Source organism: Quercus lobata, chromosome 2, assembly GCF_001633185.2.
Source record: "Quercus lobata isolate SW786 chromosome 2, ValleyOak3.0 Primary Assembly, whole genome shotgun sequence".
In the NCBI taxonomy this organism is placed as follows: Eukaryota; Viridiplantae; Streptophyta; class Magnoliopsida; order Fagales; family Fagaceae; genus Quercus; species Quercus lobata.
In genome coordinates, this window is record NC_044905.1 from 39,155,423 (window position 1) to 39,173,375 (window position 17,953).

The window sequence follows — 17,953 nt, forward strand, 5'->3', positions numbered from 1 at the left end:
ACCATATGCATTTAAAAAGATAAATGGATATAATTCACTTTTCCTTCGAATTTTTTTTTTTTTTTATAATCCAAACCATTAGACTCCTCTACCTAATCACCATGGAATCCCTGTTTGAGCAGACTTGTACTCTTGGAAATAGAAAAGAGCATTTGTTTGTAGATTTTATAGGATCGTTTTCATTTAGAATCTAAAGTTTAAGAAAGCTAGTGTATACATCCTATGCACTTAAGCTTTCCATTTTCAATAAAATACATTATTTATCCCCCCCACAAAAAAAAGCCTTCATATTATTATATGAAGGATCTAATTTATAATGTTTTATTATCTATCAAACAAGAGAACCTTAATCAAATGACTAAAATTGTGATAAGAGTCACCATTATATGTAACAAGATTTGGCCATCTCAACTTTGGTGAAGCACCACCCTACTATAATTTGTCCACAATAATAACAATGATGACAACAATGAAAACAATACCAAAAACTTCAGTGACGAAAATCTAAAGATAATTCATGTTGTTCTAATCAAGTTTCCATACACTTTCGACACTCATGAGAAACAGCTCAAAGTCCATCTCTCCAAAGTGCTCCTATATGACTTATTTGTGTAAAGCAAATGCAAATAAACCAAAAATAAATCCTACCTCACAGCAGTCAAACTAGGATTGTTTTCAAGTGGTCCACGAGGCTTAGCTTGCAAGTAGTGATGCAACCTTCCAGCAGGATCCAATGAATCTGTTCTAACCATTTTATGCACAGGAACTTTTTGTGATTTTGAACCTATCAATTTATTGTGAGACACTTTCAAGATGAGGGCGCTCCCAGATAATGAGCAAGTATGGTTATTAAAATATATTAGGAATATGGGCAACAAGAGCATGCAACCCAATTAAAAGGGAAACACTTCACTATACCAGATGGTGAGGAGCTGAAACTAGAATCCTTGATTATTCCAATATTACCAGATGGAGACGGTTCTACTATCTGCCAGACCATGAGATAAAAGATGCCAACCAGTTTCACAAGTTAGACAGCAACATTCATCTGAATTATCAAGCCACAAATATAGTGATACTGAAAGCACCACAAGCCTATTCAGACTGGATGAGTATTAAATATTGACTAAATGATAAAAGAAACTCTTTCCCATCAACTTAGGCTTTTGGGACAAGTGGAAATTTATTATGATATTAGACCACATGATCTTAAAACTCCACTTCAATTCCCATATAAAATTTAAAAAGTCCACATGTTGCACACCAATCATTTAGAGAAGTTAGTTGGGCCCATACTGTGAACGAGTGTTCAACATTGATTACACAATTAAATTCACTCTTCCATCAAGTTAGGTTTTTTTGACAACTGGAAATTTATCCATGAGAAATTCAAACTACACATCCAAATTAAATCAGTGTCTTAGTCTAAGGAATGTAGAATAAGTTTCTCAAATTCTAGTGGCAGCTCTGCAATTTGGATAATTAACATAAAAACTAACATATTTTCATTACATGAAATGAAATCAACCTCTAAACATCTGTTTTTTATAGGTGAAATCAACCTCTAAACATCACTTAAATGGGCAAGCATTGGCTTTGTGATGCAGCAATGTAAGATTGATTTGTTGCTACTTTATAATTTCATCCATTCGACATTAATTTTATCAAGTCAATTGTAGCACGAGTCTTAAGATTTTAGTAGTCCAACTATAAGTATTTTTTAGATTCTGGATTCACCCATTCCGCAAGCATTTCAATCTCGGCTTTTGGATTCCCTTTCCATTATTACAGGTTTTCCCTTTGTTATTTATTTATTTTTAAAAAAAACTATATTTCAAATTTTCATTGTGAAACTTGTGAACTTGCTAAGCACCATCATGCTTCTTTTCATTTACCTTCTCTTTTTTCTTTTTTTCTTTTTTCTTTTTTTTTGATAGGTAAAAATAATATTATTGAAAAGAGACTACGTCGTGAAAATAAACATGAAGTAGCCTAAAGAATTACAATGGGATAATATCTACATATGAGTTGACTCCATGAAGGGGTGAATAGAGTTACTATCAGTAAAACTCGATACAAAAGACCACTCGTAAAGAGAACTAATGAACGATGCTTCTTTTCATTTACCTTCTAATATAACTTTGCATCCATTTGCCATTATTCATGGTCATGTTTGGTGGCCTTCTTGTGAGGTATTGAAGCAGCCATGCAATAATAATTTGCTATTACTTTGCAAAATCACCCCTTCAAGAATTACTTTATGGGGTCCACATGTGAAGTCCAATCGAAGTGAAAGTCATGTGGCTTTAATGGTCTAAGTATGAGTCTTTAAGGGTTAGAATATTTTTTTATTTGGTTTTTATTCTATTACTTATATTCAGGAGCAAATCTGTAATTTCCACAATTCCTGCGAATTAAGGGTATCTTGGTCATTAGTTAAGTCTAGAATCTTCTAAGAGATACAAGTGTCTTAGGTTTATTTAGAGTTCAAGTTAGTATTTTATTAGGATTAACTTTACTAGTCCAATCACAAGTCCTAATACTTCTAGTACAAGGAAAGAGTGTTTATATATATTTGTGCTCAAGTATTCAAGGGAGATAAGAGCAAATTAATAAAATTATTGAGTGTTTTGAGCATAGAGGCACATTGGCCTTTGTGGGTTATTTTCTCCCTCTTTTTCTTTTTCGTGATAAGTATGTAAAAATTATTTATCAAGAAACCAGAAACAAACCGGTACACAGGTAGTGTACTAGCAGTGCAACGATTTTTTTATTATAAAAAAGTACAAAAAGGAAGAGAAAATACTCCACATACTCCTCATAAAAGTGCTTGGAGCATTTGCTAACCCAAATGGCACAACTAACCATTCGGATAGGCCATGAAGAGGTTTTGAAAAATGTCTTCCATTCATCTCCAAGACACATTCTAATCTAGTGATAGCCACTCAAGTTTATCTTAGAAAATAATTTGGCACTAGACAAACAATCCAACATATCATCTAACCTGAGAATTGGAAACCTATACTTCATAGTGATCCTGTTAATAGCCCTACTATCCACACACATCCCACAAGACCCATCCTTTTTAGGTGTAAGGACTAGAACAGAACAAGGTCTAATGCTTCTTCTCTTTTTTGATAAGTAATGGAAATTTTATTCAAATCATAAAAAACCCAAGTATACACAACATATACAGCTGGGGACAATAACAATCAAGTACACAAGTTACAAGTATAAATCAGAAAAATAGAAAGCTTCCAATGATAGACATCTAATTTGATAGCATTCTAAAAAAGAAAAGTTTTAGATCGGCTATTGTCCTTTTAGAATCCTCAAAGCACAGACTGTTTCTCTCACGCCAAATGCCCCACATCAAACAGTGAGGGACAGCCATCTAACTAACACCAATGCAATGGCGACCAAACTTTCCTTGCCAACATGCTAGAAGCTCAACCACAGTCTTTGGCATTACCTAGTAGAAACCAAACAAGGTGAAAACCATAGACCATAGCTCAACTGCAATAGGACAATGTAATAAAAGATGGTCTGCTGATTCACCAATTCTTTTACACATATAACACCAATCCAGAATCTTCAATTTCCTCTTGTGTAAATTATCAATCGTTAAAATATTCCCCAAGGCTACAGTCCAAACAAAAAATGCTACTCTACAAGGGACCTTTGGCTTCCAAATGTTCCTTTAAGGGAAGGATTGATAGTAGACACCCATCTGAGCTCGATTATAGCTACTCACCTCAAAACCCCTTCTCTTAGCAAGCAACCAGCATAGCTTATCCTCACCAATACCCCCTCAAAGAGACGCCATATAAAACATCCATAAAATCCTAAACTAAATGCAAGAACTCCCTATCCCAATAAAGAACCCCATTGGGAACTTTATGAGATTAGCCACACATGCCTCTATCACTACTAATGTTGAATAACTGTGGAAAACTCAATTTCAAAGGACTATCCCCACACCAAACGACATACCAAAATTTCGCTCTTGACCCATCTCCAATTGAATATAGCAAGAAAAACTAGACCAGCCACTTCTAATAGACTTCCATAAACTCACCCCACAAGGGCCTGGAACATAATTAGAGCACCAACCTCCCCCCTTGCTTCTATATTTAACCCATATTACCCTTCTCCAAAATGCATCTCTCTTGGTCCCAAAAGCCATAACCATTTTCCCAACAAAGTTTCATTAAAGCATCTCAAATTTCTAAACGCCAACCCCCCATACTAAATAGGATAACTTTTTATCTTTTTTCTTTTCCTTTTTGTTTTTTAACTTAGACCAATTTACCAAGTGAAATTTTGAATCATTGCCCAAACCACTCCAAAGAAAACTCCGTTGGAGTTGTGATATAACCCCTAGTAAGCAACTCTCCCACTTGTTTTTGAATTTCCTCCTTTTCCGAAGGTTTAATCCTATATGCAGGTTTGTTGGGCAGAGATGATCCAGGTACAAGATCAATACAATGTTGGATATCCCTCATAGGAGGTAAGTCATTAGGCAACTCAATAGGGAATACATCTTCAAACTCCATAATCAATTGCCTAATCTCTACTGGTATATTCATAGAATCTAACTCTAAAGCAGACAACAACATAGACACAATCCCTACTTCCAAACGTTCATTCATAAAGGACTTAGTGACTAAGAATGAAAATTTGGGAATAGAGGACTTAGCTTTAGTCTTTGTAGCAGTAGAGTGAACTTCTTCCCATCTTTGATCAGGTTGTATAAGTTCTTCCTCCCATCATACATGGTTCTTCCTGTCAAACTGCCAAGGTCTACCTAACAATAGATGGCAGGCATCCACCTTGACCGCATCACAAAGGACCTCATTAAAGAATTGCTTCCTTATTGAGAAAGACACCAAGCACTAAATGTCAACCTTCACAAAACTCCCTCTTTTTGAGCCATGACAGCTTTATAAGGTTGAGAATGATCAATTGTCTTCAACTTCATCTTGTCTACTACTTCTTGAGAAACCACATTCACACCCTGTTTTAGATGGAACAGGTAGTGCAAAGATAGTACCCCTAAGCCATTCTTTAAAGCATCACTCTCAGCAACATTATGCTAAGCTTGTTGCTGTGGAAACACCCTATCTCTTCACAAATGCTCAATCAAGGCAATTAATTTCCTCCTCAACAATACTACCTCAACTGGAAAATCAAGTTGGCCCCCTTGATCCCCATTTCATTGGCTACAATGTCTTCCTCATCTGCTGTAGAAATAGCAGGTCTCTTCCCCTTATCCTTTCATCCCTTCTCACTCACCACTACTTATTGTTGTTGCAAACTAATTGCTAATGCAATTGAAGGCTATTGTTAACTGAAGGAAGGTGTTCAGGATTAAAATTAACAATCAAGATTGAATCTTGATGGGTTCTTGGAACTAGAATGAAGAAATATTGCAAAAGAACTTGAATCCTAAGGATCTCAAACTCAGATACCAAACTAGTGTAGGGAATGTGTGTAGGTTGAACTGTTTTGGACTTTGTTCACAACGAGAGTTGCTTAGAACATTTAGTAGGTAGTAAGGCACCTCTGCAAGAACACAAAGTTACAATGAAAAAAGCACTCAAAAGACTTAAAATCGTTAATTCTCAAAACTTATTAGAAAATGAGAGTACAAGAGTACTTATCCAATCTGTCCTACAACTAACAACCGTTAGTCTCTTGCTAAGTGTCAAAATAACATTGGTTACATCTAATACAAGTAAACTATTCATTAACATGACTAACTTTTTTTTTGATAGGTAAGCATAAAACTTTTATAAATGATAGAAAAAAGATAAATACAAGACGTTCATGATGATGAACAACAAGGGAAATCAGGAAACTAAGCTAAGGGAGGACAAAAACTCAGAGAGAGAAGTACAATCAGTAAAACCCCAACAACGAGACCACTCCAAAAGACTACGATGGCATAAAAGCTTTAGCTCATCCAACGTCTTCTCTTTGTCCTCAAAGGATCGACAATTTCGTTCCAACCACACAATCCACATTAAGCACCCTGGAACCAAGTTCCAAATGCCTGAGTTATGCTTCCCATGCCACTGATACCAACAAGATAACAAACTTGCCACCGAACCTGGCATAACCCAAAGAATACCAAAGGCCTGAAGCATAAAAGTCCAAAGGGAATGGGTCACAGGACAATGAAGAAGAAGGTGATTTACCGAATCCCCATCATAGCAACACAAACAACACCTATTAGCCAATGGGCGACCCTTAAGCATTAGATTATCCAGAGTGAGGGTCTGACCATGCGCAACAGTCCACAGAAAGAACGCCACACGATTAGGAATCTTTGGTTTCCAAACCCCCTTCCAAGGAAACAAAGAAATCGAAGCACCCCGAATTGCAAGGTAGTAAGACCGAGTGTCAAACTTACCATCCCCTTTAAGCTGCCAGTAAAGGGAATCACTCCTAGTACCCTGAGGAATACGAGATTGGATGAGCTGAAGTAGAGAATACGATGCATCCAACTCCCAATCTTCAAAAGCTCTATAAAACGTTAAATTCCACACTCTAACAGTAACCCCTTCAGGAATCCACAAAACCAGAGATACAAGCATCCTTGACTGCTGAACACACATAAAGCTCAGGATAGAGATCTTTTAGAGTAGTGTCACCAATCCACCTATCATGCCAAAAGCGGATACAAGTACCTTCACCCACTACAAAAGACAGATGCTTAGAAAAGCTTTCCCATCCTTCATTAATGCTTCTCCATAGGCCACACCCATGAGACCTCCTGCAAACATTAATACTCCACCCCCCTTAACCCTCGCCATATTTTGAGGAGATAACACACCGCCATAGATGGGTAACTTCATGACCATATCTCCACAGCCATTTCCCTAATAGAGCTTGATTAAACGGCGCCACATTTCTTATCCCCAAACCACCCATCTCAACGGGTAAACACACCTTATCCCAAGCCACCAAAGGATATTTGAAGCACCCCACAGAAGATCCCCAAAGGAAATTCCTCTGAATACTTTCCAATCTAGCCGCTACAACTTTAGGAATAGTAAAAAGAGATAAAAAATACGTCGGGAGACTTGATAGAGTACTCTTTAGTAACATGAGCCTACCACCCTTAGATAAATAGAGACGTTTCCACCTAGAAAGCTTCTTCTCCATTTTCTCCAAAATAGGATTCCATATCGAGGCTGTCTTAAAAGAAGATCCCAACGGCATCCCCAAATATTTCATAGGCAAACTGCCCACTCTACAATGAAGAATATTAGCCAAAGCATCTAGATTATTCACCTCCCCAACAGGGACAATCTTGCTTTTCCCTACATTGACCTTCATTAACATGACTAACTAATTCGGATAAGAACGGTACTAACGTTTCTTAACAATTAAGGCTGCCAACTTGAACTCAATCAACACATCTTAAAACAACTTAGAAGATGCACCTACATCACAAGCCCACACAAATGATCTTGGAAAAATGCCCAACAAATGAGTATTGCCAATGGTATTAGATGTTAGGGTGGTGCCAGGTTCCCATGGACAGAGAAGTGCAGGCTAGTTCTCAAGAAAGAGCATCTGGGGTTGACACATGATTCCCATGGATGGCTACGAGAGGCACATGCATGGATGACGCACCAGTGAAGAAACAACTTATAGGCAAGAGGAGCTAGTAGGACTTGTTTGTGACCCATAGAGAGGTCCTAAAGCCTAAAAGAGAGGTAAAGATGCATAGGTAAGAAGGAAATTATTAGGTAGACACGTGTGAGTAAAGTCCCAAATTGAATAATGAGAGGAGTAAGCGGTTAATATAACATAGTTGAGCCCAAACTCATAGAGTTAAACTTTGGGTTAAGAGATGTACCTATATATTATTATATTAACAACTTAGTTGGAGCCTCCCCAAGGTGTTATCTCCCAAACGCTAAATCAAGCCCATATATAAGAGTCAGAACTCAATATCAGCTTTACTTGTTCAAACTCATCAAATTGTCAGTCATGCCCATAAATATGCCCAATACGTTGGCCTGGATTCCAAATGCATTTTTGCTACAGCTGTTTTTGCCTATCTATGAAAAATTGAGCATGATTCTTTTGTTAATTAATTTAATCAATATCTGAGGCAAACTTAAGAATTTTATTGATTTGTTTGCCTACTCAATAAAGGCTTTTTTTTTCCTTCTGAGCATTTTGGAATGGGTACTTTCAAATTGTGCTAGAAGTGTATTAAATAGTTAAGGATTTTTTTTTTTTTTTTTTTTTTGGAGAAAGAAAATAGTTAAGGTTAGTTTCTCAATTTTAAAAATGTTTAGGTCCTTCCTTTTCATCAAAAGGGTGTACTTCAGATTCAGTGATTACTCAATAACAGACCTCTAGGTTTACATTTCTGCAACACCTCATAATCAGAGCAATCAAATTCTCTAGATTTTTAAAATCCAAGACAGAATTTTCTTCTTGATTGTTCCCTTTTAGAACTCATTTTGGAGCTCGCAACTCCTTGATAGTGCGGTAAAATTATAATATGCTTTGAGCATCACCTAGATATGAAAAATATATAGGTTTTCAATCATCCCTCAAATTTCAGCCACTAAGTAGACTTGGAGGTAATGTCTTCTTGTGACTAAACACAATGACAAAGGATCAAGGCTAGCAAATAGAAGAGAGAAACGCACCGCTGGCCTTGGGCTTCAAAGAGTGGGACTTAGAACTCTCCCCCTTTTCAAACATCACCAAAATTTTATGGGCTTTAGAATCCTTGCCCAACTCAATAGCCCATTGGTCTTTGGTCTATACTAATTGGGAACCGGAGGTTTCCCCCTGCTCAAAAAATACCAAACCTGGACTTCGGATTTTATTAGCCTAGCCCAATTCGAATACCCGCTAGTCTGATATTTTGAACATATCTTGAGTGTTCCCTTCCCACGTGGCATCCATGTGGGTACCACTTTTGAAATCATTTTAGTTACCATTATCTTATTGGATGCTCAAGAAAGTTGACGCATGCCATATATATCACACTTTTTCGCAATTTTGGTGGACATTCAACCTCCAAAGCCCACATGTACCACCTAAATCGAGTAAGGAACAAAAATAATTTCTTTATGTTCCTCAAATTTAATTGAATTCTAGGGGTTTTCTGATATTTCCAGTACCATTTACTGCCCTTAGAGGCTTTTTCCCTTTCACATCACTGGTTGATTTTACCACAGGTACATTCCTACACCAGCCATCCCTCATTACAACCGTCACGTAGGATCATGCACCACAATTTTTAGGCTCGATACCAATTTCAGTCTCAAACTTGCGGATCAATGCCAACAAGCAGTTCTTGTAGTTCAAACCCAAAACCCCTCCATCCACTCATCTGTCGCCCTTCCGAAATAATGAGTATTGGCTAATAAAGGGAGATAACAATGCTTAATTGGGACTGGTTATCTGTCTCACATTTGCCCATATATTGCTTATTTTTTTAGTGTGATTAGCCAATTATACATGCACGTAGAGTTTCTCATATAGATGTTATTTAACATATCCTTCCATATATGATATCAGCTCCTAATCAAGGTACTCTTTTCTAATCATACTCTGTCATCAATAGAATCCTATGCAGATGCTGACAAGGTAGGTCCTATCATGAATAGGAGCTCCACCTCAGGGTATTGCACCTTTGTAGGAAGGACTTTGGTCACTTGGGGAAGAAAGAAACAGATTTATAAATTTTAACTATAGTGCAGGTATATTAACAATATGCATATTATTATTTGAGTATAATAAGACCAGTGTTAGTTAATCAAATTAACCTAACACAGGATTTTCCCCAAATTGAACATAAGCTCATTGTTATTCTTTTTTAACCCTATTTGAGGTGGACATAGGAGGCAAGTCTTAAAAAGCAGATATTTTCTTATCAAAGACTCAAATGGATCTAGTTTGTAGTTCAGCGACCAAGTTTGCTAGAAATACCTGTTCCTGAAATGTCTGTGCCTCGTTGGAGTTTCTCAATTTTGATTCAACCACTGACTGTATCTTCGCAATAATAACTTCTTGATTTAAAAGGCTTACCTGCATATGACAGGTATGTTGTTTTCAATTAGAACCTCACAATATGGTATCCTTACGAGGTTGACAAAGACTAACATTCCGCATCAGCTGTTCCAATATGAACCAATCAAAGAATAAGCAAGAAAAGCTAAAGATGTTTCTACTTTTTCACTTCATAAATCATAATGGTAACTCTTGCCTCTTTCAAGGTATTTCTGATGAAGTCCAGGCATATGAAAAAAAGTGAGTATCTCTCTCTCTCTCTCTAAACAAGAGTTAAATGCATAACTTAGACATAACTCATTGTTTTCAGGGAATTAATCGGAAAAACAACACATTTGCAGAGAACATCACATGATATTTTTTGTTCCAATTTACGGTTCAGCTTAGGGAAAAGAAAACCACTGAAAATAACATGTTTAATTTTTCTTCTTGTATTCTTCAAATATTTTTAGAAATAGTTTCTTTTTTTGATAAATAACGTAAGAACTTTTTATCAAAGAATAGCCAACCCAAGTACACTAGAAATGTACTACAGTGACAGAAATTAGTAACCCAAATTACAATGATCCAGAAGAATAGGGAGGGACAAAGAAGTGCATGAAGGTAAAACTAAGCTCCATTCAAGGAGAGCGTAGAAGAAAAAGGACTTAATATCAAGGATTGACCGTTCCGAGTCCTCAAAGCATCTGGCATTCCGTTCCCACCATAAACACCAAAACAGACAATGTGGCACAAACCTCTAGAAATCTATATTTCTGTCTTCCAAACTTGCCCTGCCATGAAGCCAACAACTCAATAACTTTATATGGCATAACCCAATGGATACCAAACAAACAGAATACCATAGACCAAAACTCATATGCTATCGGACAGTGAGGAAGAAGATGATCCACTGATTCCCCACACCTTTTGCACATATAGCACCAATCAAGCACTGCAATATGCCTATTCCAAATATTATCTATAGTTAGAATCTTACCTAGAGCGGCAATCCAAGAAAAGAATGCTACTCTAGGAGGAATCTTCGATTGCCACACCATTTTCCAAGGAAACGAAATGTCAGAACAAGGGGATAAAGCGTGATAAAAACCTCTAACCTCAAAACCTTTACTCATTGCTGGTTTCCAACAAACCTTATCAGCACCAAAGCCCCGTACATTTGTGGAATAAAGCATACCCAACACAAATCCAACGCTTCCTCCTCCCAATCCTGCATTGGGCGACGGAATCGGACATCCCAATGGATCCTCCCATGAGAGAAACGCATGACCTCTGACACAAAAGCCTCCCTTGCCCAACTAATACCATACAACTTTGGAAATACTTCTTTAAGAGAACAAACCCCACACCATACATCCTCCCAAAACTTTACATTAGTACCATCACCCACGTCATACCGAAAAAATTTAAAAAAAGCTAACCAACCACTTCTAATTGATTTCCACACACTAACACCATATGTCCCTGATACCGGTTTTGTGCACCAACCACCCCAACCATCCCCATATTTCGCCTCAATGACCCTCCTCCAGAGGACATCTCTCTCCATTCCATATCTCCACAACCATTTTCATTCCGCTTTTTTTAGATTCCCTATCTTCCTATACATAGTTTTTTTTTTTTTTTTCATTTCTACTGTTTGTACATATTTTTTTGGCTACTTCATTTTTCTAATAAACAAGTCTTCCCTTAATACAAGTTTTCTTACATATCAAAATAATAATAATAATAATAATAATAGATAAGTAAATAAAATAACATAATATCAGAAGTCTTTTATTTTTTCAAAAGTTTTCTTCTAATAGCCACAGTAAGCCATTATTACATCATGAAATATTGCAATGGAAAAGCCCAAGCTGATCTGCAAGCTGACCCAGGCTAAATCGATTTACTCTACCCCAAGACATCTCATTTTACTTATTGATTGATTTATTGCTCAAAGTTATACATCACCCTAGGTAAACAAAGAAAAAATATTAATATTACCTCTGGTTTCAACTAGTATTTACTGGAAGAAAAGTGATACAATTGCCTCAACAGTTAACATGGGTACACATTGTAGAAAGTTCAATTATGAAAAAGTGCATAATATAAGCAATCGAAAGGATATCAGACAAGATGGAACACCATCACAGAATACCAAGAGACTGATCAATTTCATTGGATTTATTTTGCCTTTAAGTTCTAAGTTGGCAATGTTATGCACTGAGGGTTTAATTGCACGATAAAACTTTCAGCATGTACCCTTAAGAAAAAAATATGCAGTTTTTTTTCTTTCTTTCTTCCTTTCTTCTTCTGCTTTTTCTCACCCTAGGTAGACTCGACCTTTCAGTTAGGTTTGGATAGATCAGAAAAGACTGGGGGAAAAAACCCAGAAACATGTACCTCTCTCTTAGTTGGGTGCACATTCACATCAACATGCTCAGGTGGCAATACGATTGACATATATATGAAGGGTTTTGATGCTTTGGGCAGTGTTGCAGCATAAACAATTTCAATAGCTCTCTTCAAAGCAGTGCAATCTACCAATCTATCTGAAAAAAGAAGGGGAGGGGGGAACACGTGAGTTCTTATGTCATTACTTTACCACCATTACTAAAGCATGCTAGAAAACTTTTTATTTTATCTTTAAAATGGAGTTTTAGGAGATAAAAATAAATATAAAATCAGGTAAATTTCCTCACACATTTATGAATACACTTGTTGAGAGAGAGTTAACTTGATCTGACAAATTTTGACATCCATGCAAGCATATTTAATTTGAATTTTTTTTTTTTTTTTTAAGTTGATATGAAGGAAATTTAGTAAAAATAAGAAAACTTAAAGATTGAGCAAAGTAAATCAGGAATATTAGGGGAAAAAAAACTGTCATGGCTAGCAACACAATTATTAGAAAAGCTACAAGTGAAGGGGCAGGTAGGAGATGCCATATGGTCCAAAGACCATTGAGGAAGGGGGAGTGGAACAAAAAACAAAACAGAGAGAGTTAAGATGCCTTCCACCTTTCTTTTTCGATACCAAGATGCCATTCACTAACCAAACAAAATTTATATTACTTTCATGGTACAATTTGAATCAGAAAATTTAATTCGTACACAAAATTTATATTATGTTTCCACTTATGTCTCAAAAGTATCATTTCACAATAATAAGAAAAGGATTATCAAAATGACAGTAAGCAAGCAAACAGAGAACTTAAATCTATAGGACAGGAAGCAATGCTGATCATAAAACTAAATTTGAAAAGAACATGAGATGCACTTTTTCAATTATATATAAGAGGGACTGATATTAGCCAAATTTCAAACTTGATATGGGATCGTTGCTGTTTTCTTTTGAGGAAATGCAAAAGTATAGAAGGTAAATCAAGATATTGAAACAAGAAGAAACACCATATATTGTCAGTGTTTATAACAGATGCTTCCACCAAAAGCAAAGAAACAATAATCTGTCATAAACTCTGCTTTTCAGATGTTAGAGGATTATAGTACATCTGATAAACTCATAGTGGTAGATTCTAATGGACCATAAAAGTACACTACATTTCAAGTATGCACAATAATACATACCATTGATAAAAAGGACCATTGTTATCTTCTTTGCAACATAATTTGAATCAGAGATGAAACCATTCATCTTGAAAACTGAACTTGATGGATTATTGTCTGAAGTTTCTATTGTGATAAGAGTTCGAGCAACTGACACCCCATAAACTGATCGAATAGCATCAAGCCTTGATGATGTACCAACTGTGTTAAGGTCTGCTCCAGAAGCTCCATGCTGATTTAGTAGAGGTTAAAAAGCTTTACTACGGTGCAAAAGGATTTCCAATCATGTAACATTAAAACCTAAAAGAGTGATACATATGGTGTTAAAAACTCCATACATATATTAAAATCTTACCATTCTTTTCATGTGTAAGGCAAGTGGAGAATCAGTGGAACCCCTTCTAAATCAATGAATGGTAGCAAGAACTATTAGGTCATTTGTGTGGATGTTATTTGGAGTGACATGGGTTATGCCAAAGACTCATGCAAATGCCAAGTTGTTAGAGAGAAATTTTTAGAGTGAATGAAACTATAAAACTTGGAATGTGGTTCCTTTTTGCATCTTGTGGATAATTGGGGGTCTTTTGATGGAATTGAATGGTCAATCCACATGATCAAAAAATCATTTGGATGATTTTTTTTTTTTTTTGATAAGTAAAAAGTTTATTGATATCAAAAAAGGGGAACACCCTAGTACACAGGGAGTGTACTAGAGGTCAAATAATCAAGAACAAAAATTACAAGCATCTAAGAAATCAAGAAAAGATAAACAAACCGAACACCATAGCCCACATATCCATTGCAACCGAACAATGAAGAAAAAGATGATCAACTGTTTCACCATTACACTTGCACATATAGCACCAATCCAATATCCAAACCTTCATTTTTCGTAAATTGTCAATCGTTAAGCATTTCCCTAAAGCAACAATCCAAACAAAGAAAGCTACTCGAGAAGGAATCTTCTACTTCCAAATGCTTTTCTAAGGAAAGCAATAGTCATTAGATCCCACTAAGAGATTGTAATAATCCTTAACCATGAAGCCCTTCTCTCTATCAGATTTCCAACCCTCTCACCAAAGCACCATATATGGTATCCATGAAACCGGCCAGTGCCTCTAGTTCCCGAACACGCACACCCCTAAAGAAACTTACATCCCAAAACAGGGTTCCGTTATCAAACTTCATAATCTCAGCCACACTATCCTCCTAATCTCAGCAAAATCTAAACAATTAAGGATAGCTTACTGCAAGAGATGTTTCACCATACCAACGGTCTTGCCAAAATTTCACCCTAGACCCATCCCCAATATCATATAGAACGTAGCGAAAAAAAGAAGGCCATCCCTGACTAATATTTTTCCACAAGCCAACACCATATGGACCATTAGTAGGCCTAGTACACCAACTACCCCATCCACAGCCATATTTCACTGCTATCACTTGCATCCAAAGGGCAGCCCTCTCCATCCCAAATCTCCATAGTCACTTCCCAAGCAAAACTTCATTAAAAAGTCTTACCTTCATTATCCCCGAAGCAATGGGAGTACAGACAGTAGCCCATTTAACCAAATGGAATTTTGGTTCATCACCAATGCCACCCCATAAGAAATTCCTCTGAAGTTTCTCAATTCGGTTAGCCACAGAAGCAGGAATAGGAAATAAAGATAGAAAATAAGTAGGTAAATTAGATAGAGTGCTTTTAATTAAAGTGACTCTACCTCCCTTGGATAAGTACAAACGTTTCCATCCTGCTAATCTCCGTTCTATCTTCTCCAGAATTGGGTTCCATATTGTCTTATCCTTGAATTTAGCTCCCAAAGGAAGGCCTAAATATTTTATTGGAAGAGTACCTTGTTTACAGCCAAGGACATTCAACAATAAGTCAAGATTATGCACCATACCAACAGGAACCAACTCTGACTTGCCCAAATTTATCTTTAGACCAAAAACCACCTCAAACTAAATGAGAATCATACGGAGAAACAAAACCTAATCCAGATCAGCATCACAAAAAATTAAAGTGTCGTCCACAAAGAGAACATGTGACACCGCCAAAGATCTCTCTAAACGACCTACACCAAAGCCTGACATGTGACCATCATGGACAGCTTTATCCAGCATTCTCCCAAGGGCTTCTATAACCAAGACAAACGGCAAAGGGTACAATGTCACCTTGTCTCAACCCCCTGGAGCTCTCAAAAAACCCACAGGGAGACCCATTTATCAGAATAGAGAAGCAAACTGTAGATATACAAAAGAAAATCCACCGCCTCCATTCAATAGAGAACCCACTCCGTTCTAGTAACTACATAAGAAATCCCCAGTTGACATGATCAAAAGCCTTCTCAACATCTAGTTTGCAAAGTATCCCTAGCAAGCCAGTTTTCACTCTACTGTTAAGGCATTCATTAGCAATAAGCACAAGGTCAAGAATCTAGTTCCTCACAAAAGCATTCTGTGAAGAAGAAATTATATCTTCAATGACCGTGCGAAGTCTGGTAGCTAAGACCTTAGCAATGATTTTATAAACACCCCCCCCCTTCTCAACAAGACTAATGGGGCAAAAATCCTTGACTTCAATTGCTGAATTTTTTTTAGGGATGAGAGTGATGAACGTTGCATTCAAACTTTTCTCAAATTGACCTTTAGCAAAAAAATGATGAAATATAGCCATAAGATCAGTTTTGAGAATACTCCAACACACTTGGAAGAAAGCCATTGGAAACCCATCTAGTCCAAGCGGTTTATCAACATTAAAATTTTGTATGACATCAAAAATTTCTGCCTTCTCAAAAGGTCTATCTAGCCAACCAGCATTATCACCGGATATCCTTGGAAATACCAAGACTTCTGGAAATGGTCGAACAACCTACTACTCAAAGTATAAATTCATAAAGAATTGAGTAATATAATCAGCAATCATACCTTGATCGGAAGACAAGATTCCATCAACCATAAGGCTCTCAATACCATTATTTCTTCTATTAGAATCAACCATTCTATGAAAAAATTTGGTATTTGCGTCCCCCTCCCTCAAGTGTAGCACCCTAGACTTCTACCTCCAACTAATCTCTTCAAAAAGAGTGAGCTTCTCAATCTCAGTACAGAGATTAACTTGTTCTAACTTTTACTCAGCTGTTAATGGCTGAGTCTCCTCTCTAGCATCCAAATCATTCAATTTGTTCTAGAGTTGCTCTTTCTTAAAAGTGACATTACCAAACTCTGCTTCGTTCCATTTTTTTAGATCTAACTTCAAAGCTGCCAACTTCTTAGCTAGTATAAAACTAGGATTTCCTTGGAACAAATAGGATGCCCACCAGGCTTTCACTTTATCAACAAAATTCTCCACCCTCAACCACATATTTTCAAAACGAAAATGAGTTCTACCTCTCCGATGACTCCCCCCCCCCCCCTAAACAGAATTGGGTAGTGGTCTAAAAGTACCCTGGACAGCATTCTCTGTGCAAATAGAGTGAAGTGATCCACCAAGAGCGGAGAGAAAAGAAACCTATCTAATCTAGAGGCAGAGGAAGTATTGGATCAAGTATAAAGGCCTCCTTCTATAGGTATATCCATAAGCCCATGAAGAGAGATAAAAACCTATCTAATCCATACATAGCCCGAGTACAAGTTGTAGCCCCTAATCTTTCCGATGGGAAGCAAATTATATTAAAGTCACCTCCTAGACACCATGGCACATCCCACCAACTAATCAACCCTGTCAGCTCCTCCCACATTTTCCTACACCCCTTGTTCAAATTTGGCCCATATAAACCTGTAAAAGCCCACTCAAATTGATCGCCTACATTTTTAAATCTGCATGAAACAGAAAAACACCCTACTACTTCCTCCACCTTTTCCACTGCCCTTCGATCCCACATCAAGACAATACCTCCAGAAGCACCTTCTAAACCCAAGTACAACCAGTCTAGATATGGATAGCTCCATATACTTCTGACATTTCCTCTAGTAATCCATTCAAGTTTAGTCTCCTGCAAACATACAATATCAGGCCTCCATGCACGCAACAAATTACGAATCTAAAGCCTCTTCTCAACCTCATTCAATCCTCTGACATTCCAGGAAAGCATCTTCAAGTTCATTTAGGAACAAAAAGAGCTTGCTCCCTATTAATATCACTACGCCTAGTTGAAGTAAAACCATAATTAATCACATTTGGATGATTATCCCACATTGTTTGATGTGGTGCATTTGGAGGGAAAGGAATAGCATAAGTTTTGAAGATACCGAGCATTCTATGCCTAATCTCAAGTTATTCTTCTTTCCGTACCTTATTGGACTAGCTGACTGCCTTGAGGAATCAATCTTTCCTTTCTATTGTTGACTTATTA

General features: G+C 36.9%; 1 protein-coding gene across 2 annotated transcripts in view; it reads right to left on the reverse strand.

Moving 5' to 3' along the window:
- LOC115975553 (DNA mismatch repair protein MLH1) overlaps nt 1-17,953 on the reverse strand; it is a 52,997-nt gene that overhangs the window by 31,349 nt on the left and 3,695 nt on the right. The window contains exons 4-8 of one of the 2 annotated variants that reach the window (XM_031096375.1): nt 13,620-13,830; nt 12,436-12,584; nt 9,970-10,068; nt 919-988; nt 649-784 (exon numbers count right to left, since the gene is read on the reverse strand). In XM_031096375.1, the coding sequence (XP_030952235.1) occupies nt 649-784; nt 919-988; nt 9,970-10,068; nt 12,436-12,584; nt 13,620-13,830 (665 nt within the window). The remainder of the gene's footprint in view (nt 1-648; nt 785-918; nt 989-9,969; nt 10,069-12,435; nt 12,585-13,619; nt 13,831-17,953) is intronic. The other variant, XM_031096376.1, reaches the window with a different exon arrangement.